At 41.6% G+C, this 25,953-nt stretch overlaps 1 protein-coding gene across 3 annotated transcripts; it reads right to left on the bottom strand.

Annotated features, from left to right (window-relative positions):
• Positions 1 to 5,454: 5,454 nt before the first annotated feature.
• HMGCR (3-hydroxy-3-methylglutaryl-CoA reductase) lies at positions 5,455 to 24,595 on the bottom strand. Of its 3 annotated transcripts, none has more exons than XM_021531817.4 (20): positions 24,151 to 24,595; positions 21,258 to 21,453; positions 20,811 to 20,922; positions 20,189 to 20,276; positions 20,009 to 20,093; positions 18,398 to 18,503; positions 17,428 to 17,534; positions 16,947 to 17,063; positions 16,333 to 16,484; positions 15,205 to 15,449; positions 14,880 to 15,052; positions 14,234 to 14,428; positions 13,026 to 13,184; positions 12,697 to 12,854; positions 11,497 to 11,602; positions 10,416 to 10,586; positions 8,235 to 8,375; positions 7,973 to 8,131; positions 7,514 to 7,668; positions 5,455 to 7,365 (listed from the first exon to the last, which is right to left on the bottom strand). In XM_021531817.4, the coding sequence occupies exons 2-20, from the start codon at positions 21,420 to 21,422 to the stop codon at positions 7,311 to 7,313; spliced, it is 2,649 nt and encodes an 882-aa protein (XP_021387492.3). In that variant the 5' UTR covers positions 21,423 to 21,453; positions 24,151 to 24,595; the 3' UTR covers positions 5,455 to 7,310. The 3 variants fall into 3 exon arrangements, with proteins under 3 accessions (XP_021387492.3, XP_021387491.3, XP_021387490.3); XM_021531816.3 differs by having other exon boundaries at positions 24,533 to 24,595; XM_021531815.3 differs by having other exon boundaries at positions 24,547 to 24,595.
• Between the last annotated feature and the right edge of the window lie 1,358 nt (positions 24,596 to 25,953).

Here is a 25,953-nt window from a genome sequence, read left to right as displayed (position 1 = left end):
GCCGCGCAGAGCGGCGGCAGCGCCCCCTAACGGCCCGGCGGGCGGGGGCGGCGCCGGCCCGCCCCGCTCCGCTCACACCGCCCCGCCCCGCTCCCCTCACACCGCCCCGCCCCGCTCCGCTCACACCGCCCCGCCCCGCTCCGCTCACACCGCCCCGCCCCGCTCCGCTCACACCGCCCCGCTCCGCTCACACCGCCCCGCCCCGCTCACACCGCCCCGCCCCGCTCCCCTCACACCGCCCCGCTCCGCTCACACCGCCCCGCCCCGCTCCGCTCACACCGCCCCGCTCCGCTCACACCGCCCCGCCCCGCTCACACCGCCCCGCCCCGCTCCCCTCACACCGCCCCGCTCCGCTCACACCGCCCCGCCCCGCTCCGCTCACACCGCCCCGCTCCGCTCTGCTCCGCTCACACCGCCCCGCCCCGCTCCCCTCACACCGCCCCGCCCCGCTCACACCGCCCCGCCCCGCTCCGCTCACACCGCCCCGCTCCGCTCCGCTCCGCTCACACCGCCCCGCCCCGCTCCCCTCACACCGCCCCGCCCCGCTCACACCGCCCCGCCCCGCTCCGCTCACACCGCCCCGCTCCCCTCACACCGCCCCGCTCCGCTCACACCGCCCCGCCCCGCTCACACCGCCCCGCCCCGCTCACACCGCCCCGCCCCGCTCACACCGCCCCGCTCCCCTCACACCGCCCCGCCCCGCTCACACCGCCCCGCTCCCCTCACACCGCCCGCCCCGCCCCGCTCACACCGCCCCGCTCCCCTCACACCGCCCCGCCCCGCTCCCCTCACACCGCCCCGCTCCGCTCACACCGCCCCGCTCCGCTCACACCGCTCCACTCCCCTCACACCGCCCCGCTCCCCCCACACCGCCCCGCCCCGCTCCCCTCACACCGCCCCGCTCCGCTCCGCTCACACCGCCCCGCTCCCCTCACACCGCCCCGCCCCGCTCACACCGCCCCGCTCCCCTCACACCGCCCCGCCCCGCTCCCCTCACACCGCCCCGCCCCGCTCCCCTCGCCCCGCCCCGCTCCCCTCACACCGCCCCGCTCCGCTCCGCTCACACCGCCCCGCTCCGCTCACACCGCCCCGCTCCGCTCACACCGCCCCGCTCCGCTCCGCTCACACCGCCCCGCTCCGCTCACACCGCCCCGCTCCGCTCACACCGCCCCGCCCCGCTCCGCTCACACCGCCCCGCTCTCCTCACACCGCCCCGCTCCCCTCACACCGCCCCGCTCCGCTCCGCTCACACCGCCCCGCCCCGCTCCCCTCACACCGCCCCGCTCCGCTCCCCTCACACCGCCCCGCCCCGCTCCGCTCACACCGCCCCGCTCCCCTCACACCGCCCCGCTCCGCTCACACCGCCCCGCTCTCCTCACACCGCCCGGGGGCCGAGCGCTGGAGCAGGCTGCCAGGGAGGTTGTGGAGTGCCCCTCTCTGGAGCCATTCAACACCTACCTGGATGTGTTCCTGTGTCAGCTGCTCTGCGTGACCCTGCCTCAGCAAGGGGGCTGGACTGGATGATCTCCAAAAGTCCCGTCCAGCCTTAACGATTCTGTGTTGCCGTGTTTTTTCTTTTATTCTAGTTTGCCCAAAGCCGGGAATCAGGAGGTAACCCACGAAAGGCTGGCTCTGTGATCATCAAACCTCTACACTATTTATACCTTTTAACAAACCAAGGTGTCAGCATTTGTTAGCTGTAAGTTATACCACTTTTCTCCTAATTAGCACTCAAACCCTATTTTCTAGTTGTGTGTCTTGCTTCTCCATGAGAAGAGCCCTTTTGGTCTGCAGGCGTGGTTTTGCCTCCCTTGGGTCAGGGTGTGGTGGAATTGCCTTCCCCCAGTCAGCTCCTGGCATCCTGACTTCACTCCTGGCAGATCTCATCCAGAGAGTCCCTGCATCTTGGGATTCTCTTCTCTTTTCCTCAAAGCAAAAGACGAGCCAAGTATGCAACATTCACAGTGTGATTGCTTAATCATAACTGTTCAGCTACAGCTTCTGATTAACAACTGGAAAAAAAAAAATTGCAAAGTTTGGTTCAAATCTTGAGACCTCAAATCTTGAGGGCCCCAAATCTCAAAGGGCTTGCTGCCAGCCTGACCTCGGCGCCGGTGGCACAGCAGGAGGGTTGGGAGGCCAGCAGGCAGGACCAGCCATCAGGGGTCATTGTGGCTGCACCCACATCACTCCCCAGGGTGGCACATGCAATTAATTCTGTGGAAAATATCCACCAAAAATGATCCAATCTGTCTCACAGCGACAGCAAAGTGTCTGATGCTCTGGGGTGTTGTGGGCCAGGCTTCAGCTCCTGCAGCAGAAGGCAGAAATCTCATCTGGGCCTGGTAGGATGTACACCATTTCTATGCAGAAAAGCCCGTTTTCAGAAAGTGATGGAAATGCCCAGTATGTACCAGCTGAAATTGCTCCTGTCAATACCCAAAACAGAGTTATAAATGTGACATTTCCCTTAGCAGTCTTTTGTGTAACAAACCTTTGTGCCACACAGAATGTGAACAGTATGTCCATTTTTCATGTATCAGTATCTACACAGTGGTGGTATCCCCTGACACCCCCCATAAAAATTATATAAATACTGGTACAAGCCAAAGACCTGCAAATGAGAAATGGCATAGTCATGCCCTCCCAGTGCAGTCATGGTTAATTTTATCCTGACGTTCCAGCTTGTGAAAGTGTGGACTGACCTTGTAGAATTCTCCTCCAGGAGGATAAACTGAGTAAGGAAGAAATTATTTCTTGTGAGGGTGCTGAGATGCTGGAACTTGGAAGTTATGGCTGGACCATGACTGGAAGTGTTCAAGGTCAGGTTAGATGGGGCTTTGAGCAACCTGACCTTATGTTTCTGGTGAAGGATAAAGAAAGAGGTGATTTTTTTCCATTCTGCAACTGCTGCCTGGTATGAGCTGGAGGACAAAGGAAAGGAAAGCTGCAAGGAGGAGAAAGGAAACATGACTGGCTTCTGTTGACACTCAGGTTCTGTCTGGTGCACTGTGTCCATGGGAGAGGCCTCCAGGAGAGGAAGAAAACTGCATCAGGTCTGTTTCATTGAGTGTCATCAGACCACACAACAGGAAGGGTGTCAGGAAGGAACATGTCAGGTACATCAGGCTGATGCCTTTTTTAGCCTGTGGACTTGGTAATGTTAGGTTTAGAGTTGGACTCAATGATTCTAAAATTCTCTTCCAACCTAAACAATTCTGCAATTCTCTGGTGTAGTGAAGGTGTGCCTGCCAGCAGTAGGGGGGTTGGAAATTAATGCTCTTTTAAGTCCCTTCCAACCCATATTCTTCTCTGATGCTAAGAGCTGATGTTTACTTGGCTGTTGTGGATCTCACTTCTTGTGGGTATTGGTGCCAAGATCCAGATTTTCTATTTTTATACAGGCTGTGGCTGGGATGAAAGTAGTTGTCTCCATAGCAGCCTGTATGAGGCTGTGTTCTGGATTTGTGACTAAGAACATTGGTTACACAGCAGTACTTTAGCTGTTGCTGAGGAGGGGTTGCCAGCATCAAGGTTTTATTTTTGTCCTTTTTCTCCTGCATTCACTGCCAGTGAGTAGGCTAGAGGCAAGTAAGAGGCTCTGAAGGAACAAAGGGAGTCACATCTGATCCCAGCTGACCACACCAATATTCCATACCAGACTGCATTCTGCCCAGCACCAAAAGCTCTGGGAAGAAGATGAGAAAGTGGGGACATTCATGGTTATGGCATTTGTTTTCCCAAATAACTATTAGTGTGCCAAAGCTCTTCTTGCTGATAGGGAATTGTGAATAAATTCTTTATTTTGCTTTCTGGGTGTGGCTTCACTTTATCTCCTAAGCAGTCTCCATCTGAATCTATGTCTTCTCATTTTTGCCTTTACTCTTTCCTGTCCTACGTGAGTGGGGGCAAACAACAATAAGGTTGTTTATCTACCTACCATATTTGTCTAGAAGGCCTGAATCCTAGTGGGAATGGAATGGGAGCAACCTGGGGCTAAAGCTTTGCTTAAGAGCAGACTGAAGTAAAGCTGGTGGTTAAGATAGGATGCTAAGTAGTTTTGTGTTATGTAATACAAAAGCCTTGGAGCACTGAAGTGAGGTCAGCTTTGGAAGCAGGCCTCCCCCATTCCACAGGGTGTAAGCAAGGTGAGCCTGGGGCAGCAGTCATCCCCAGGCAGGATGACAAAGTATGGAACTGTCAGTGCTAGGGGGGTCACTGGATGCAGTGTCACCACTCTGCAGGGCAAGGTGGACCTGACAAGAACATGAACTTGCCCTGAGGCAAGACAGGATCCCAAACCATCGTCTTTTTTCAGCAGGTATAAACCTGCAATATAAACCTTCCCTAACCAAAGCCAAAGGAGGAAGAAGATATGACCTTGAAAATGGTAAGCCATGTCCTAAAGGAGATGGGAGAGGATCACAGATCTGAAAAACACTGAATAGTAGCCAGAGCTCTCACTGCACCCCAAAAGGCAGCTGGAAGAAGACAGGCCCTCTACTACAGCTTGTCCCAGGGCTCATATGGTATTTTTTCATACGGTATTCACCATATGAGCAAGGTTCACATCAAGCACAAAAATTGTCCAGGGTCTGTGCACTGACACACCCAGTGGACTTGTACACTCTGAGAAAGGAACTGGTGTCCCACAGCACTCTTGTCCAGGAATCGTTGTGCCTGCCTAGGAATGCCTGTGCTGGAGCCTGGCAGAGCCACATCCCCCCAGGCCAGCACCTGCTGTACCAGGCTTCTGGTACCACAGCCACGTCAGGGTGCGTGTGGTGTGCATCCCTGTGCTGGAGCTGCTCCCTCCATCAGGAAGGTTCAGTAGTGCTCAGTTCACTGACAGCACCTCGCAGCAGCTGGGGAAATCCAAGTGGGCAACAACTGTGTGGCTAGAAGCAGCTGGGGCTGCAGTGCTTGCAAGCCTCACAGTGCTGAAACTTCCACACCAGGCAGCAGAAGGGGACTGGTGTCTTACAGGGTAAAATAGATTCAGCACACAGAGGAGAAAGGAGGTGAAGAGAGAAGCAAAGTGGTACCAGAGTCAAACACACTGTTTCATATGTTCTTTTTTAATTCTAGGGTTTTAAAAGATTTGGGAATTATTTCACCATTATCAATGGTGAAAGTACAACACTGAAGTTACAGCAATTCTAGAAATTTGATTCTAGACAGGTGGTTTGATTTTGCCAAACAAGCCCCAGCAGAAGGTATCTCTAATGCTGCAGTGAGTTAGTTCTCCCCCTTGGGCAAACTGCCTAATTAAGCTTTGAGGAGAATAAATGAGTGCCAACAGGCTTCTCCAAACAAGGGGAGAAGTTCTGGTGTCACAGCCCTGGCTGTGTTTAGCACTGCTTGCCAGTGTCTCTTCATTAACTCTTAATTTTGACTCTGCAAATATGTTACTAAGTCATAAAGTAAGCTTAAAATATCACAATTAAGCCAATGTGTTTTCTATGGTTTTACTGAAACTGAAAAAGTAGTTCTGTACCAAAATGTACACAGTTTAGTAATAATACAAAAAGTTAATTCTGCCAGACAGAATGTCAGTTAAATCCACCAAAATGAACACTGAACCACCATTTATTGCCAGACCAGTGTTAAATAAAATCATTGAATGAACATAGAAACAAAGTAATTCCAAATTTCCTTAAATAAAAATAGTAGCAATTAGCAACAATACTGCAGGAAGATAAACATTCATGGTATTTGCTATTTACATGGCATCATAACATGTCTAGCATGTAGTATGTCTTCATGCTTGCACATTACATTTATGAGCTCATTACAATGTATATTAATGTGTAAATGTACTACAAAGCAATCCACCATGATGTGTATCAAATCTGCACATTAGAACACCTCTACTAGTCACCGCTTTAGGAATGATGCTGCAGGAAATCCAGCCCAATCCACTGATTCCCCCCACAAAAAGTCAAACAAACTCCAACACCAACCAAACAAAAAATCATCAAGCAAATTAATAATTTTCCTCCTGTAATTACCTAGGCAGGGCTATGCATTTAGCAGTATTCCCAAAGGTGAATCAAACCAGAATAAACCTGGGTTTTCTTTATTACAGTAAGAACACCTGAGACTGCTTCACTGGTCCAAGTACAGTATTTTATTACAAAAACGGCTTCTTACATTAACATGTAATTTCATTTAATCCCCTTAATTAGTACTTTTCATTGACAAAAAAGCTAAGATTTCTTCTTAAAATAAATACTCCCCACCTTTAAAAGAAAGTTCAGAAGGAAATTAAAAGAAAAGAATCCCCTCCTATTTTTTTAAGAACAGTGTGGTTTTCTGGCTTAGTTTTATCTCAGCTGAAACAGTGGATAAGCACCTATTCTTGGAGAATAAGCGTTAAACACCTTATAAAAATCCCCAACGTAAGGTACACAATGTGTGTGTATATTCCTAAAGAGACTTCTTGTTAAGTAAGTGTAAACATCTGTTCCTGACTCGTTTGTTTGAATGCACTCCTATCAAATGTTTGAGAAAGTACTTTTACTTAAATACCTGACACATAACTGTTTTGAAGTTAGCATTTCATTTTTTCTACAGAGTACCAAAACAATTGAAGACACTGTTCTTCCCTACTTCGGTACAGATTATATTTAACAGTTCAGAACTTTACAGATAACAGGTTTTACATAAAGGAATAATCTAAATTGTGGAGTTAAACACTGAACACTGCTTAGCTGAAGCAGCAGCAAATTAGGTACTATATATATAGAGAGATTTCTATTAAACTAATAGCATTCAATTAAACTGTCTGATAGTCTAAGACCTGTTTTACATGTGAACAAATTAAAACTGGGAGTTCATAGAAAGTGATTAGGCTTGCCATCACGTTAAAAAACATGCTTGTTTGACCAGAAAATAAAGATGGCAAGGACCAGTGCATTCAATCCAAGTTTACACCGACTTCTTTTGTTTTGTTACTTTAAATGTACAAAGTACATTATATTACTTTTCAGTTTAGTAGTTACCAGGACCTTATTAGGCAAAATAATCTCAACCTGTAAAAACATAAGACTGACTCTTCAGAAAATGATGTGTAAGAGTAAGAATTTGAAAGCCATGTTCAAGACATCTGACAGGACTTCTTTCAGCCTCTAACCACTGAAGAAGGTCAAGCATAGCTAGTCTCAAGTCTTGATCTCTTAGTTTCTCTTACACAGATATCATTGAGTTGAAGACAATCTTTATTCTAAACTTCATAGATTTTGGTTTTTTTCCTTTGTGCACCTGGTCAGTTACTAGAACAATTCTTCATTTCAAATCCATTTTAGTATTCAAGCTGCCTTTTTAGTGCAAGTTCCTTGAAGATCCTGTAGATTTATCTTCGACCTAATAAAACAGCAAGATAACTACATTAGATAGTTAAAATGTTATACCGCTTTTGTGTTGCAACTCATCACATAATCATTATTGAGTCTCCTGTACTTGTAAAAGGATCAAGACAGCAGAGAAATACACAAATTTTTCCTTTTTTTACCTGTTGTGGATCATGTGGCTTTTGACTAGATGCCCTGCTGCAAGAGCAGCCATTAGTGACAATTCCCCTGCCATCACTGTAGCACAAACAATTTTAGCAAGTTGACGGGCATTTTCACCAGGGTTATCTTGGCTTGCACCTTGAACCCCTAACATCTGGAAAAAAATACGAGGCAGTATTATGCTAGGAAATCTAAGTCAATTTATGATATAGTTGGTATTAAAGTAAGTATTTCTAAATTATATCCAATGAGTCTCTTTAATATTATTAAGACATTAGTAAATGTCTTAAGCTTTAGAAACTGGATATATGAAAACAATTCATTAGACATTTCTAACACTTTCATACAAAATACTCCCAAGTTTCAAGCAGCCCCATTCCCGTAATATTGCTTGCACACCACATGAAAGCAACCTTTGATTTGAGAAGGGAAGTTGCTTTCCACTTTCAGAACTGTACCTGCAAACAGGCCTGCTGTGGGAGCAAGTTGGTACCTCCACCAACAGTGCCTATTTCTATAGAAGGCATTGTGCAGCTGATGTACAGGTCTTCGTTGGTGGAACCAGTTCTCTCCATCAAAGTGATGCAGTTGGAGCTGCCCACATTCTGCGCAGCATCCTTCAGATCAAGGAGGAGAAACAACAATCGAGACACTTAAATCAATGTTTGATTAAGTATTACTGAACTAAAGAAAATGTGAACTGGTGTAAAACAAACCTACCTGACCACAGGCAATGTAGATCGCTGTCACAATGTTTGCTGCATGTGCGTTGTAGCCACCTATGCTACCAGCCATCGCAGAACCCACCAAATTTTTGTTTATATTAACTTCAACTAGATCTTCCGTAGTTGTTTTCAACACCTGGACACAGTGATAGATACACTTTTACTACCCATTTCCTCAGGCAGGAGTAGAAATACTCTACTAATGGATATTCATGGCCCTCACCCCTTGTTTTCTTTATGGAATTCGACTCAATCATTGTCCTGGATACCTTTTATTTTTGTTCCAAAGGAGATTTTCAAATGTAGGATGTCCAATTAACAATTGAAAAATCAATACAAAATGTTTGGACTTGCACAGGCCTTTGAGAAAACTCACAGCTGAGTACTCCATTTCAAAATCTCCTTATATTCAGAATGGAACAAGCAAAATCATCTTGGCAGAAATATCCCATTCATTTATCTTGACATGATTGTAACATTCAAATTGTTCCAGACACTATGGAGCCAAACTGAAAAGTTCCAACACAAACCACTATTCTACATAGGTAATTAATACTATGAACAGTTATATTAAATTAAGTGGCACATTTATACTATAGTGACTGTATTTTGAAACTTGCAAGTAAGAGATTTACACTGAATATAAAAATGATCAAAGATGGTCAAGAGAGATACTGTTGTTGAGCAAAATTTAAGATATTCCTACACAGTAGGAATAGTATTTACAGAAATCTGCACCAAATCTGCAGCACTGACAAAAATGCAACAATTATGTATTAAGAGTTCAGTATAAGTAAATGTGGTGACATACACGGCTGGGGTTTGAGGAAAACCTTCCCAAATTTACCTAAAAATTATCAATGCCCATTATGAAAGGACTACTTCACCGTTACTACCCTGGAATGAAATCCTGAGGTTATAATAGATATTGTCAGTGACAACAATTTGAAAAACAGTAAACTACCCCAGAAGACACGAACTATGTCAATGTATGAATCCATTCTGCACACACAGATCCTGTGTCCAACTCTATACTCAGAATTTTAGACATGGTAGAACTGTAAAAGATGCAGAAGCAAGCATGTTCAGAGATATACTAGAAGTCTGTTTGCTAATTGCTGATAGAGAAACTAGTACTTTTCAGTCTGAAAATGAGAATAGCTGGGAAGATGCACAGGATCTGTCAGAGCTGTAAAGTCTTGAGCAGTTGAGTGAAGATAACAATTCTTAAGCATCTCTCCCAGTACAAAACTGGATTGGTATCATCAAACAGAATCAACATGAAGGTAGTTCTCACACAAGGCAAAGCTGGACTGTGGAATACTGCCCAGAAGACTAGTTCTAGAAGTTTATGTAGTTTCCCAAAAGGGACTGGACAAATCATTAGGGGAAAGTAAGCAAAGAAACTCCAAAAAACAAAACAAAACAGAACAAAACAAAACCAAAAAAACAAAACAAACAAAAAAAACCCCCACCCTATCTAACATGCGAACACCCACTTATAAGATCTTGAACAAGTGTTACAATGTAGTGAATTCTCCCCTGGATATTGTCTCCCATGGCCAGCACTGACAACCACATAAGAGGCAATGAATTTTATCTGACACAGAAGCTATCTTCTGAACTCAAGTGGAAGAGAATCTAATACACTTCTGTAATGGAGGACAAACTGGCCAGGGAATACAACTGGCATTTCTTATAAAGCAATACCCTTGGTCATGTAAGATGCCAAGACAGCTCTGGAGTAAGTAAACCACCTGATCAATTATTTGTTTCCATTGTAGTAGGAAGCATATAAATACTGAAGAGAAAGCCAGGTGCATGTGAGACAAAATATGAGTGAAAGGGTTAAAAGATAGGTTTAATGGCAGACAAAACACTACATGTAAACATATGTCAAAATGTAGCATAATTTTTCAAAGGTTAACCATGAAAATCCTAATGCTTTCAACTAGATATGCATCATAAATACAAACACACTATTTCACACTAGCCACAATGAAAAAGGAAGTATCTACTGATGCAGAGAAATGGCTTATCCTACAGAAGTACCTGAAGAGATGTGTAAGAACTATCCTTACCTGGAAAACAACTGTCAGTTCACATTTACAATGTAAAGTAAGCTTCAGTTTTGCAAAATGTATGTATTTTTATAAACAAAAGAGCAGACACTTACTTCTCTAACCACCTTAGCTGGAATGACTGCTTCACAGACAACTGACTTTCCTCTTCCTTCTATCCAGTTTATAGCAGCAGGTTTTTTGTCTGTACAGTAGTTACCACTGATAGCTATAACCTGAAGGTCAGGAAACTCTTCATTCAGCCTCGCCAGTGCTTTTTCAGTACCCTGTTAGGGAGAAACACGCAATATAGGCTGGGTGCAAAACAAGCTATTCAAGCTATGCAAAACAGCTATATTGGAACAGCATTCTCATCAGATAATCAGTTACACTGGAAGGAAAACACAATATAATGAAGAAACAAGAAACAGGAGGGGAAAAACCACAAACAATTATGACTATATTTTTCTAATCACTTTGGGAATTATATTGGAGAATAACTGATTTTTCCCAGTACATACAGAATCCCTGGATCTATTCTAGGTACATGGACATATGGTTATCATACTGAAGATACAACAGGAACCAAGCAAAACATTACAGGCATGGAATAAATTAATTTCTGATGTAGTGGAAAGAGCTTCTCTACACCAGGAAAGCAGACTAGAAAATCTGCTACATTAGGACTTGTCTATGATCAGATCCACTTTTATGATGGTTCTGACTGCCTATTCTATATGAAGTTTAAGTCTAAGACTTAATTTCCTATAGCATAAGCCATCCTAGCAATCCAAGGATCACATCTCAGGTTCTTCCCCATGTTTGCATAAAAACAAATAAGCAAAATTAGAGAACACCTCTCCATTGCCACTCCTAATTCTTTATTAACTAGGAAGTGAAAAACAAGTAACAGAATAATTATTGCTGGATAAAAATCTTTGGCTCAGAGCAACAGTGCAACCAGCTTAGCGTCTTCTATTACCAAAAATTATTTCTTTATATAATTATTAAAAATATAAAATAAAAAATTATTTTTTTTTCATTATTCTCTTCTTAGTTTCATCTACACTTAAAATCAAACATTTTTATTATTTTGTGCAAAGACCACTGTGTCTTGTCTTTCCGTCTTTCAGATGTCAGAGGTTATCAGGCTATTTTTAAAAAGGAATACCCATTTTTAAGGATACTTGTCCTTACTTTTGAAATCATATTCATTCCCATTGCATCCCCTGTTCCAGACTGAAAACGGATATAAAGGTTACGACCAGCCAAACTGATGAGAAGTTTTTGTAGGCGGGCAAACCTGCAAGAAAATTTAACTATTACTTGCAATCCTCATGAGAATATTAACTTTAAGTGGCAAAATGACAGCAAATCTTTGCAAATTGCACTGCTAAATACAGAATCACAGATTTCCTTACAAATAATTTGGAAAAGAGCTGTAAAACCAGCAAGTCTAGTCTTTGACAAACAACCATCTTTTCAACAGGACAACAGCACCAAGTGCTATCCCCAGTCATTTCTTGAACCCTTCCAGGGATGGTGCTTTCTTGAATAACTACTACAAAAATATTCACTGTAGAAGTGTTCAATGCCTTTTTATGTTTTCTATCCATGAACTTCAAGAGATAAAATATCCTGAATTGCTAACATATATTTCATTCATTTGTATTCCTTAAAACATCTCAAGGCCTTTGGAAATTCTGATGTAAGGCAAAAAGCACGCTATCTTCAATAGTGCAAGCTGCACAAGTCACTCAAAACACAGAAAATACTGCATTTTAAAAGCAGCATGGGCTGATTCTGGCCAAAATACAGATGTATCTTTGGCTGCCACTTGTTAAGAACCCCAACTGGTAAGAAAATCTCACTCTGAATCTTCCTAAAGCAAGAAGGTCATCATAAGCCCTACAGAAACTCTGGGGCTTGAAATAGACTTATTCTTACCACTGTTTTACATTTGTTTAGCATTTCTTTAGTTTACCTTGTATTCTCTGAAACCTCACAGATTAATTAACAATATAATCTGCAAGGCTTAAGACCAAACTTTGAGGGGTTTTTCTGCATAATAACTACAGTCAGTTACTCTGCCTAGCAAAAATCAAAATCAGTTTATAGAATTTTTAAAAAATGCTTAGACAAATATTCTATTAATTATTATGCAATGTATATATATTTGTTGTTAATACAAGGCAGTTTACCATTATCAGTGAAAAATGTTTATTGCTAGCCTTGGCACACAGCCAGAGTGACTTCTGTCCTCTTAGATACTTACAACATTAGAATAGCCAAAACAGAGATGTAATATCTCCTATTGCAGTACTCAAACTGAGATCTTTCTACCATCCATAGAGGTCTCATGTCTGGAAATAAAGCTGGAACAGCCATCGAACTAACCTACTTGTGCTGTCAAAAGCTTCCTTCATTATTTTAAAACCTTCGGGACTTTCAAGCCAGACTTTCACCTCCGCAGCCTGGCAAGCAGTGGGCAACCTTACAACAGGTCCTCGAGTCATCCCATCTGCCAGAATGCGGCTAGTTGCTCCTCCACCAAGCTAAAAACCAAAGCAGAAGGAGAATAAAGTAAGATTACTGAAATTTTAGTTTCCAAGAAATCAAAAATATGCATTATATAAACCTGAGTATGTTTAGGTTTATATAATGCATATTTTTATGCATTATAATACAGGAAGTTTTCTAAGCTTTTTAAGTCACACAATACTTACACATATTGCTCTACATCCTCTGTTTGTGCTTGCTACAAGACATCCTTCTGTTGTTGCCATTGGCACCTGAAACTCTTTGTTATCCAAAACCAGTGGTCCTGCTACGCCTACAGGAATAGGCATGTATCCAATCACGTTTTCACAGCAAGCTCCCATCACCTTACAGAAATAAAACAAAACAATCACTCAGGTTACACTCCAATGTACAGTACAGCATACTACATACAATGCCTGTGATCACACCAAGGCATCTTTGTAGAACACCCACAAATTTACCCCTAAAGCAACTCATTGCCACCTCAAAAAGTTAACAGCTACAGCTATGAACAGCTAATGCTTTTCAACACTAGACAGATGTATTGAATTCTGTACAGATCCTTAAATAACCTTAAAGATTTAAAATTAATTTAAAATAATTTTCAATTTTATCTTGTGCTCAAGGTAGTATTATCATATTAGCAAAACTCTGCATTTCTTAGATAAGTCAGCTGCATACTTCGATAGGAAATATTTTTTGATAACTTACAAAACTCATGCATCACCCTAGGTTTAAAAACATCAAGAGCAATTAAAGGTGGTGCCTCGTGTTTGCTTTTCTTTTTTTCCTTCTACATCAGTTTTGACCGTGTTTTTTGTTAACTCACATATATGACTATTTATTTCATAGAACCATATGATGGATTTATTTCATAGAATCATAGACATGTTTGGGTTGGAAGGGACCATAAAGACCATCTAGTTCCAACGCCCCTGCCAAAAACAGGGTAGTCTTTCACTAGACCAGGCTGCTCAGAGCCCCATCCAGCCTGGCCTTGAACACTGCCAGAATTGGGCCATCCACACCTTCTCTGAGCAACCTGTTCCAGTGTCTCACCACACTCACAGTGAAGAATTTCTTCCTAACATCTAGATCTCTCCTTCTTCAGCTAAAGGTTGTTACCCCTTGTACAATGTCCCTCTTCCGCTCTCTTGTAAGCCCCCTTCAGATACTGGAAAGGGCTTTAAGGTCTTCCCAAAGCTTCCTCTTGCAGGATGAAAAACCTCAACTCTATTACCCTGTCCTCACAGGCAAGCTATTCCATCCCCCTGATCAACTTAGTGGCGTCCTCTGGACTCATTCCAACAGGTTCACATTTTTTTTCCTCATGTGTTTGGAAAATAGTTTTACAGCGAGTTCTTGCTTTACAGTGAGCCTACTTTGTACTTACCAAAGAATAATTATAATTCCTATAAGGAAGATACTGCAAAGATGAAGGTTCAGGAAGTTTCTTAGATAACATCTGTCTGCGAATGGATACACCTCGCTCCTGAGTTTCCATCAGGGTTTCCAGTTTGTATGCAGGAATATGCTTAGCATTAACTAAGCTGATAACCTCGGCATCAGTAAGAAATTTTGCTCCTTCCTGGAAACATAAAAGGTGGAGAGAGAAAATAGAGACTCTCCTGGTGAAAATCCTTTTAAATGTTTCTAAAAGAAAAAGAGTAACTACTGTACTTTACTAAAAGGGTCAACTGCCAATATCAGGTTTTATAGCAGGCCAACATATGATCAAAAACTTTCATAATCAGAGACCCACTTGTACATGTACATGATGAAGCTGCAAAGACTTGGTATGCTATGAATAATGAAGCTGATCCCTTCTTCCACCCGGCTCAACTGACTCGAGAAGTAACTCATTAAAGGGTTTTGTTTTAGTTGTGATTGCCACACTCCCCATGTTATTAAAGCCATGTAATTTCCTGAAGAATGGTATTACAACCAATGGGATTATCTAAAAGCTGGGAAAAAAACTCCAACAATTCTTAAATCAGATGTTGCAGTAGAGGTTAAATAAAAAAGTTATTTTTTCATACCTGTGCATTTCCAAGTATACGAACACATTCCTCAATAGAACGTGGTTCTTTAGGTAACTCAATCTCTTCCTCTTTTCCACTGAGATATGAAGAAGTTTCCACAGGGCTGGAACTGCCAACCACAAATGTAGCCTTGGTTGATGACTCTGCTAATACAGGTTTTATGACTTCAGCTGCACAAAGATAATAAGAATATTTTTATTATTATCAGGTTTTCAAAATCCTGAAGTTCTGATACTAAATATAATATGCTACCAAAGACTGCACAATTTGTTCCAAATATTCATTAATGGGCCCAGACTTTAGAACTATAAAAATGACTTACCATTTTCATCTTTGGGAATAATAGCTTCTTCTCCTGTGTTAGTTTTCTGATTGCTTTTCAGAAGTCCAGCCTGCTTCCTGCAACAATTTTCAGGGACCTTTTTCTGTACCATCACAGGAGATGTTATGGGATTCTTCAGTGAGAGGGTAGATTCAGTCTCCGCTTGCTCAAAGAAAATATATTTGACAGCAAGGAGAAGGGCTAATCCAAGAGTGATTACTTGCTCAATATCCATACTGGCCATTCTAAAAGTGATCAGAAAGTAATTGTAGAGAATATACGATTTGTTGTTTATAACAGCATTCTGACATTTTCTGCTTCAGAAAGGGTAATAATTCCATTATCACATAGTTACACAAATTCCAATCAGAAGATATTTTCTACCAGGATATTGAAGTATGCTAGGCTAGGGTAGAAAAATAATCCTTCATACTACTATCAACATGAAAACCTTCAGATGTCATTGAATAGTTACATAAATCTGGCTAAACAGCAGCCCTAGCAGGAAAAATGACTGTAAAAGATTCACTGATAGCTACAGCAAATTGATTTGAGGCCTGTCCCCCAAGGGCAAGACAAAGTTTAATTTATCATCCTCTACCAATTAGGACTACTATCATGCAAGATGAACTACTAAGAAGAGACAAAAACCCCATGTCTATACCAGAAAGTTCTGAGTTCTCAGAAATAACATGAAACAACAGGTGACACTAACTTGAATTGAGCTGAAGGAAAAGCCATAGTATAAAATGGGTTTTGCAGCTTTTGCATTTAGGTGTGAATGGTCATAAACTCTGTGTAAGTAATTACTCTAATGCAGTCTTAAAATTATTTCCCAGTATGCTGTGAAAGATGCTAGTGGAAAAAGACAATGTTTTGATGCGTACAGGACAACTAGCTCTTGATCATGTTCTTGACTACTTCAAGGGTTTGGAAAAATGGTGTAATATTGACATTCCTTCTGAAATGTCACCAAGAAGTGACAAAATGTTCTTGGACAAAAATGTTCCAAGGAGTCCTTCAGTGGTCAGACCTGTAAGTCTGCAATTCTTGTGATCTAGGGGAACAAGCTTCTAGCTCAGCAGCAGTATAAATAAAGTACAATCACACTTCTGTGAAGCCACCCACCGAGAAAGGTAGAACTGCCACAGTGAAACGTTAGGCTCAATTCTCTTTGGTGCATTCTCATCCAATCCCACTGAATTCTCAACAGTACTGTTTTGAGCAGCTGGTTCTGCTATCCAACGACTGTGGGCGTGAACAAGAACCAAACCCAGTGACTGTATCAAAAACACAAAACAAGTATTAATTTTCCAAATGTAACTTGATATATAACCTACAAAGAGTAAATATTGCCCTCTTATTGTTTGGGGTTTTTTTTCCCCCATGCTTCCCACGCCTCTAAAATCCAAAAGCTGATTTTCCATACCTCTAATTAACACCCTTTTTGGCCTACTGTGACACAGTTATATAGTGGCTTTGGATGCGTCCCACCCACATTTTTTCTCTCACTCAAGAAATAAGAAATAGAAGCTGAGGGTGCTGCAGGGGTTAGAGAGAGTACAAATGAAAGAGCTCTGAGTGCTTGGTACAGAAATGGCACAGGCAGGAAAATGACAGCGTATATAAAGTTAATTAAGAACTATGACTGCAGAATACAGGTATATAGGAAACAAAAGCTTGATTTTTGCACCAGGACACCTCACTGATTGCATAACCACAAGTGAAAAAGAGGCACAAACCATTATCATTTTGACCCTCTGTGTCACAGGATTTGGTTTATTCTCTTCTTCTTCCAGAACACGAGCAAAATGACTAAGCTGCCATATAGGGCGTCCTTCACGACTTTCTCTTGAAAGCTGCAAACAAAACAAAAATAGGTCATATATAGTACCTATTAGAAGAACAAACAAAAAAGATTCCACATTACATTTTTATTTGATTATTAAGAAATTACTCAAAAAACTCTAGAGTTAGACTTTCAACTGTGCAAAACTTGGACAGACAGTAAGTTACAGTATCATCTATTTAGTTTGCTTTAGATCACAACTACTATTGAGTGTGACTCAATGATATTTTACAGTGATATTTACATGTTATTGTCACCAGCTTATTTTGAAAGGAAGATGAACATGCTGGTATGTAACTCCATGGTGAAAGGTACAGCCTACAGAAGCACAGGGTTGAATACTAAACTTGAAGTTGTCTTGAAGTTGGTCTTACCTCTAATACCAAGGACACACAAGCTGGAAAGAAGGTCATGAAGACAAAGTAGTTGGCAAGAACAGACATACAGCCAAAACAGCACATAATTTCAAGCTGTCGCACACCTAAATAAAAAGACAGTTTTTACATTTGAATATGCAATTAGCTATAGTTGAAGAAGTGCTGCTGGACTAAGAAAGAGATCATTAAACTGACATTGCAGATTACAGAAAGAACTCTCAAGATTAATTAAAAACAAGCATCTTAAGCCCTATTCATTGTGATTGGCTTATTATAAGCATAATATATATTTATGTATTGACAGAAAAGTATTTTAAGGTGTAATTCTAAATGAATAGAAATGCAGTTCACCAAGATTTCAAACTTTATAATGGAAGCTTGAAACTCCTCACTTATTTGAGAAAAAAAAAAAAATCAGCCAACATTATGTACAGAACTCCCTTTTCAAATATGGGATGTTCAGGCAAGAAATAACAGTATACACCCCACCTACTTCTTTACAAGTATCCAGAAAAAGCCATGGCAGCCATGTTGCACATGCATTACACAACTGCCTTAGTAAGGATGAAAGAGCTAACAGTATAAATTGCTTAGAAAAAACCAATATACAACACCAAAATGAGTTTTTGACCCTAAGATATAAAGATGATGCTGTTAAGGTACACAATGTAGTTGGAAAAAACCCCAAACCAAATCTTAGAAAAGATTTGCATAGAAGTTCATTTCTACTACACAATGCTCAAGGAAAGCCATCACTAGTATTTCAAACTTTGGTACAACATGTATATATTATTCATATTTGCACAAAACCAGTAAAATAAGCTAATTAGGAGATAGATAAATAAATAGATTAAGTCACTCCACTCTCACAGGTAACACCTATTATTTGAAACTCTCAATATCCTAATGTCTCTTAAAAAGCCTTTTTTAACTGGAAATATTTAAACTCTTAGACTGTATGGCTCACCTGACATCGTACCAACACCGATTACAAGACATTCCACAAGTGCATCCAGGGTAAACGTAGGGCCTAGTATTGCCATCCCACGTGAAATATTTTCTCTTACTTCATCCTAGAAAAAAAAAGTTCTGTCCATTAACATGAAGACAAAAACCAAATTAAGTTAGATATAATATGACTAGTAAACAGAGTAGTATTTATGGTGGTAAGGCCTTGTAAAACATTTATTGAAAATGAACTATTATGAGAACGCATACAGAGAATGCATTCTATTTCCTCTAAGTTATTATACTTTCACAGTCTATTGACACAAAATTATTTAATTTTGATTAGTTTCTCTACCTTTGCCTTAGCAGTATTCTAAGCTTCTACAACACTGACGGGCAGAGACACTAATTACAGTAAATTGAAAAGAACACCACTTCTAAATCTGAAGACATGAAATAGAAGGCACCTGTGTCATGGTATTTAAAAATTTCCTACAATCATGTATCTGTACCCCAACTACTATTACTTTAGTATTTTATATTTAACTCTGTAGACTCAGCTGATAGAAAAGAGATTACAAAAGGCACTAAAGCTTTCTGCTGGGGAAAGAAAGATTTCCTCAAGAAAGCAGGGATGATAAACTCTAGAGACTTTGCTACTGTTTTCATGGTGATGGTATTTTTGGGGCAGCAGAGGGAAAAAGTCTGTAGAAGAAACCTATTTGTAAAATATTCTCTTAAAAACAGTAAAAAATTCTGTACCTGCAGTAATCATAAAATAATATAGAACACATTGTATTGCGTATATGGAAACTTTACATTGCAATACACATCAAATTAAAATATAACACGTTTTGTCACAATTAGTATGTGCAAGTGCCATGTACAGTATTTTGTAAGCACAGAGTAATACCACTTAATATACTTTTATTTTAGAATTTGGACTATTAGGAAACAAACATTACCAGGTATGATAAGCAAGATGTCCCGTCAACCTCTCCTATTGTATTGTGTGAAATGTATTGGAGCATGGATGTTCTTGTTTGCACATATGCTACATTTGTTCTGCTACCATTTGGCCTAAAAACATGGTTTTTTTTAGTAGTAACACAGCAACACTGGATGTGTCTTTAGATACTGATCCCGAGTCGTAGAAATTATCTGTCAGTAACCATTTTAAGGAAGACTTTGTCTAGGAACTCTAGCCTCCTTGAAAGATCTGTAAGCGTTGCTGGTTTAAAGTTCAGATTTAACAAAGTCATGCTCATACATACAATTAACAATGCACATAGCCATGCACACTAGTTTTACCATATTACTATTCACTTGAACACTGATCTGGCTTGAAGACAAGAGAAGATAGAATCTGGATAGAATCAGATTCTTTTGTTATTTATGTATCCCCAAGACATTATTTGTCTGTACGTGTCTCCACTTGGATTACTCATACAATTATAAACTAACTTGTCTTGAGAAGGCCTTAAAGCTCACCTAGGTTCTAATCACCCACCATGGGACAATGTTCTATTCTGAACATTAAATTAAAAATCACCATTGCATGATAAGCAAACAAAAATCCCAAAGTAAAGCACCAACCAACCAAAAAAGCCTCAAAAATAACTCCTCTGACCTGTGAGTTGGAACTGAGTGCAAATTTGGCTAATGCACTTGCCCTTGACAAATCAATCAGAAGCAGGAAGAATGGTAAAGCTTCGCTGAAATAAAAGAGGCATATGTTAAAATTCAAGGTTTATGGTACAGGAAATAAAAAAGGTAAGCCTGAAGTCCAGAATAACAATTCATTACTTACTTTAAACCTGTCAGTTCTTTATCCAAGAAGTGAATTACCACCGTACTAAAAACGAAACTTGAAAAGATTGTGAAGAGGCCAGCAATACCTTAAAAAAAACATGAGAATGGGAAATTCTTCATTTATATACATTGGAAGAAAAAAAAAAAACCCAAAATACTCCCAACTTTTAGATCAATCATGACAAATGAATGATAATTCCTGTCTCACTGCATTAACAGCAGCTGAGATATAAACTGAAGTAGATGCTATTTTTATAGATATTAAAATCTAAAATTTATAATGCAATCAAAATAAGACCCAGAAATAAGCCATAAATCTTACTTTATTTTAAGTAAAATTAAAACTGGCTTAAACAGCTCTACAATTTTAGGTATTTCACATAATAAACAGTTATTACAAGAATGACATTTTCAGTGTTTATATAATACTACACAACCTTTCACAAAAAAAATAGTACTTTTTTTGTATATGAAAACATTTTTTCTGCTATCTAAAAATAATTAAAATAATGCTGTTGTGAACATAAGGAATAAAAGGTTAGTATTTGTTACCAATTTAGCTAAACAACTTTCCCCACAATTAAAATGCATACAGGAAATACAAAAATCAGATACAATACCTAAAATGTATTTTGATCCAAGCTGCCTTAAGTTCTGAAACTGGAAATATATATAGAGAATTGCTATGCAGCGTGTGATTGTCAGGATGATGATGTCACTGCTCAGAACATCCTGCATGAAATACAAAGCAATTTAGTTAGCTTTTACACTAATGAAAACCCATTGTGAAATGTTGAAGCTGCATTAAAAGTGAAGTTCCAAAATAAAATAAATATCCCTGCTAGTCTTGCCTTAAAAACTAAAAATACGGAAATACTGTAATTCTTGGTCATTAGCACATCACTGCTTGCATACAGCTTTAATATCCAAAATAAGAAGAGATGGCCATGAATAAGCTTCCACATGGCTACTTTACTCCTAATATGTCACAGCTTGATCATATTCTGTAGAAAACCCTGTATCTACTAACTAACACCAAATACTATAAAATTATTTTAAATCCTTACTTCTTCGAGTTTGGGGCACTCATAATTCCAGCCACAGATCTTATCATTCCCAGTGAACATCTTCATAGACATCATGCAGATAGTGAGAGTCACTGTTCCCACAATGACTTCCCATGGATGAGAGGCTACAAAAAGGCCATGCATTCGGAAGAGTCTGGACAGCATTTTCAAGGCTGTTTTTCTATACTTAGCAAACCTGCAGCAAAAGAATACTTCATGTAAGTACAAGACTTAGTGAAAAAAGAGACAGCTCTACACTTTCCTGCAAGACATCCTTCAGGAAATAAAAGCAAAATCACTTAAGGCAGAGATGAGTAAGGAAACTAATCTTTACCTTTCCTTCAATCTTCCATGTAAAACACATCTACTTCTAATATTCCAAAATAAAGTATGATCTGCTACTGTCTTCTCAATCTTTTTTTTTGTACTACACATCTTCCTGGTTTCTTCATGGTCTTTGCCACTGGGGTTAGGTCCTCCATTAGAGTATGGTGTAATAATGCCAAGATTGAGGGTTCAATACCAATACAGAACATTCATTTAACAGCTGAACTCCATGACTTTTGTGGGTCCCTTCATATCAGAAGATTCTGTGATTCTAACAGTAAGGCATCACTACTCTCACAAGATCTCTCAAAACCCTCCTATCTATACAATTTTGATACTGCTTTGACTCAAAATTCTTGTTTTTAATGTCTATGTAAGCACTCACCAAATTCTGTTATTTCTCTGTACTCATTCTTCCTGTCAAAAATACTGACAAGTGATTAAAAATTATCAATTAACCATTACTGGTAATACTCAAGAGCAGGAACTGCAGCGTTATATTTCTGACTGTGTCTTCTCTAATTTCTGTTCAATATTATTCTGTGATACAAATTAATTACATTCAAAAATTTTCCCTCTTTGTCTAAAGCATGCAAGTCCTCACATAACAGTATTGTGGCAGTTCTCTTCTACCCTTTACTATTATTCCCTGTTTACTGGTGCATTTCACCATCCCTTTGCTTACAACAGACACCAAACATTCACCACAAATGTTCACAGCTGTCTTTCACATAACTAACAACATGAATGTTCAACACATCCTGGTCTATCTGCTCTGTGTTGTTTCTTTATGCAAGTCTGTCAGAGATCTTTACTTATGTTTTATGGCATAGAAACAAATTGCCATAACATTCTCACATACATTAGTAACTGGACTTTCCTCACTGCGTAAAACCAACAGCTTACAAAACTGTACCGTAAAGTTCAAAAAATGCTTAACAGCCTAACAGGGACAATCTGTAATTTACATTTACCAACCTAATACTGCAAGATTTCCATGGAGGCCTGAGGGCTCTACATACCACCACCTCAAAGTGGATAAAAAAATCTGTCTGTGCTGTCCTAAATGCAACAATCCATTCATGGGGCTTTTGGTATTACTTATTTTGCTTCGACATGAAAAATGAAGCTGGCATTCAATGGAGAACATAACAGACAGGCAAATCTATCTGCCTAAGTGCTCCTGAAGATATTGGAATCATCTTGGTTTCCTACCAATACCAATCTAAATCACATGAACACCAACAGCAATTATTTATTTGTGAAGGTGTGGCAGGATGTTTGTGGCTCATGGAACCAAAATGGGAAAATAATTGAGAAGATTGCCTACCTTAAGAACAAATTATTTCATTTCCTGACTGAATGCTTTTTAAAAACAAAATTAAAAACTAACCCACTCCTTTTAAAGCTGATATTATCGCTTCTTTTCCCCTATATCATATACTCTTCATTCTGTTCTGTAAATTTATGTTCTTGCAAAGCTGTTCCACCCTGGTATTATCATTTCTCCTCAGCACAATGGAAGGTATGTTTTAATTAGGAAAACAAATATAAAACCCAGCCAGAAGGATACCTGTGCTGAGGATTTTTAAACAACACAAAATATAGAAAAGGCATCACAACGTCCTCTGAAAACACAATTTTGAATACTACTCTATGTCAGGAAAATCATAATTAGCAGTTACAACATGACTTTATATAGAGTTCTATCAGTCCTAAACCTAGTAATACTGCTAATGCAACTATTTCAGCAAGTTGGAATGATTATCTGACAATCAAAAAAAACAATGAGAATGGCTAGAAAGATTTCAGAATCTTTTATTGACAAACTGTTTTTCCCCTTTCTAAGCAAAAATGGTAAAAGTAAAATGGCTTCACATAATTAATTGAGGGGGGAAATTCATTTATTAAAATAATGACCCATAGTATCTTACTTGTATTATTAAGTGCTCCTATCCTGAAATACAGGATGGATCCTCACTCATCTTGGGGCTGAGTGATACTAAGTCCTAACATAAAATGATTCTTTAAAGTTTTTGTGTTTATTAAACCTGCCCAACGCACAGGATGCTTTCTACTGTGCTGTTGACTCTTCTAGAAAATATTCATGATTTCACACACTGATTCTGCATTACAGTGCTGTAAAAAAAAATTCAGTGCATAACATCAGCTGATATTTCTGTTTAAAATATTTATGCACAAACACTGACTTGTGACTTGGAATTAGCAAGACATAACATTAACTATAAAGCTAAAATCTAACATCTATGTAATTCTATTGAGTTTCAAAATGGTGGTTCAAAAGGGATGCTTTATAAATCCTGTTTGGCTTTGTTTTACATAAAAATTTCTATGAGAATAGAAAATAACGCAATGCATTTTAGGAATAAAAACAGAATACAAAATACCAACCAACAAATCCCAAACGTGACCCTCTCAAAATTTAACCAGAGTGTAAAAAGCAAACTAGACCGGTCGTATGTAATCGCTTAGAGCAATTACCACCCACGTAACATTACGACTTGCCTCTTGAATTTTTAGCGTTTGTTACACAGGTCTCACTAACCTCAGAACAATCCTCTGCACCACCACCTATTGGATCAGCACTGAGCTCCCATCTGGTGCTGTCTGACTCAGCAGTGCCCACGGGCACCAAGCGGCGGAACACCCGCGCGGAGCTCGCCCGGGGGCACAGACACACCGGGACCCCGACACGCTGCCCGAGGGGCATTTCCTTACGGAGAGGGGCAAGCCGCCGCCTCGCCGCCGCAGCCCGGCGGCGCCAGGCAGGTAACGGGACAGCGGCGCGGGCATCCCCCGCCCGACACCCGGGCGAAGCGCAGGGCCACCGCTCCGGGCGGGCGGCGACAGCGACGCCGCCTTTCCGAACCGGCCCCCGGGGCCCGCCCGCCCCGGTACCCACGCTACCAGCCCCACCCGCAGCGCACCGGTCCCCGCTCACCGCCGCGCTCCGGCCGCGCTGCCCGCTCCGCGCCGCCGCGCCCCGCACTACCCGGGCGGCCCCGCCCCGCCGCGCAAGGGCGCGCGGCCGGCACCGCCATCGCCCGATCGCGCGGCCAATGGCGAGCGCGCGCCACGCCCCCCCCGCGCGCGTCACCCGCCGCGGCGCCGCGGCAACGGCCCGCCGAGCGCCGCGCGGCCCCACGCGCCATCGGCAGCGCCGAACACGCCATCGCGCCATGCGCCGCCCGCCAATGGGGCGCCGCGCTCCCCGCCCCGCGCCCGCTGATTGGGCGGCTCGGGGAGCGCTGCCGCCACCTCGCGGGCCCGCCCCGAGCCGCGCCCCGCCGCCGAGCTCGGCTCGGGCTCGGGGCGGCACCAGCGCCGGCGCCGGGACCGGAGCTTGGGCTAGGGCTGCGCCTAGAGCCGGGGCGAGCTCCCCTGCACGCCTCCGATACCGCTCTGTGGTACCACGCTTTGCCGAGTCATTAGAAGCGTGGACATTCCCAGCTCCTGTTTGTGGGAAGCAGCGCTGCCCCTGACTCCCGGGGGAAGGCAAAAGCAAAGTAATTATAATATATGTTTGTGGCTTTCGGCCACAGAGGAAGTGCAGCTTTTGGTTCGTGATGCTTCGGAACCCCTCAGAGACCCTCCAGGACGCGTTCGCGTGTAATCTCTGCTAGGAGATCTTTAGATGGTCTCCAGAGGTCTCTTCCATCCCTAGCGACGGTGTGGCTCTCTTGGGTACTGAGTCACCGGGCTGCAAAACAGCACTGCAGGGTGGCAGGGGCCATTCAGTGTTCCTGGGGCTGAGCATGCTCAACTGCAATACCGGCAACGTTTTTGCAGGGGATGATCCACGTCCCGGCTTTCCCCAGACTGCATTTTACATCTGCCACCTCAGAAATATGTCTAGTACCTGCACACGACACTGTGCCGTGAAACATTAATGTGAACCTCAAAAAAGGAAGTGCTGATGAAAAGATTTCCGAAGAACTCCACCCAAAGCAGTTGTTGGGAGTGATGAAATCGTACCAGCTCTTTTAACCTGTAAATAAACTTTTCATTCTCGTTTCTAAATCCTAGTAATTTACTGCTGCATATCCATCTCCTCCGATAGCTTCTTCAGTGTTTTTTTCAGTATCTCACTTTCATTAGCTGAAAAGTGTAAAGTATTAGCAATGAGATTTCTGGACTCTTTGTTAATATGTGCAGCAATTGCTGTAAATGCATATGCAAATGACTAAAAGAAAGCAAAACAGCAATTCATACAGTTTCAACAATTATATGTAATTCACACATCTTTTAAGATGACCTTTAGTATTTCTGCCCTGCTTTCCACTTTTTCCATAAACGTGATTTGGCAAATACTAACAATTCTAATTTACCAAAGTCACTGGGAGAGGCG

Source organism: Lonchura striata, chromosome Z (assembly GCF_050655825.1).
Source record: "Lonchura striata isolate lonStrDom1 chromosome Z, ASM5065582v1, whole genome shotgun sequence".
Taxonomy (NCBI): domain Eukaryota; kingdom Metazoa; phylum Chordata; class Aves; order Passeriformes; family Estrildidae; genus Lonchura; species Lonchura striata.
The sequence above is the reverse complement of the archived record's forward strand: the minus strand, read 5'-3'. Positions and strand labels throughout refer to the sequence as shown.

Excerpts from the sequence above, each read along its gene's own strand:
- HMGCR (XM_021531817.4), bottom strand. The coding sequence starts at position 21,422 with ATGCTGTCCAGACTCTTCCGAATGCATGGCCTTTTTGTAGCCTCTCAT. Across the intron at positions 16,485-16,946 it reads AGAGGGTCAAAATGATAATG|TCACTGGGTTTGGTTCTTGT; the intron begins GTTTGTGCCTCT and ends TTTTTGATACAG. Across the intron at positions 8,376-10,415 it reads CAGCTAAGGTGGTTAGAGAA|GTGTTGAAAACAACTACGGA; the intron begins GTAAGTGTCTGC and ends CACTGTGTCCAG.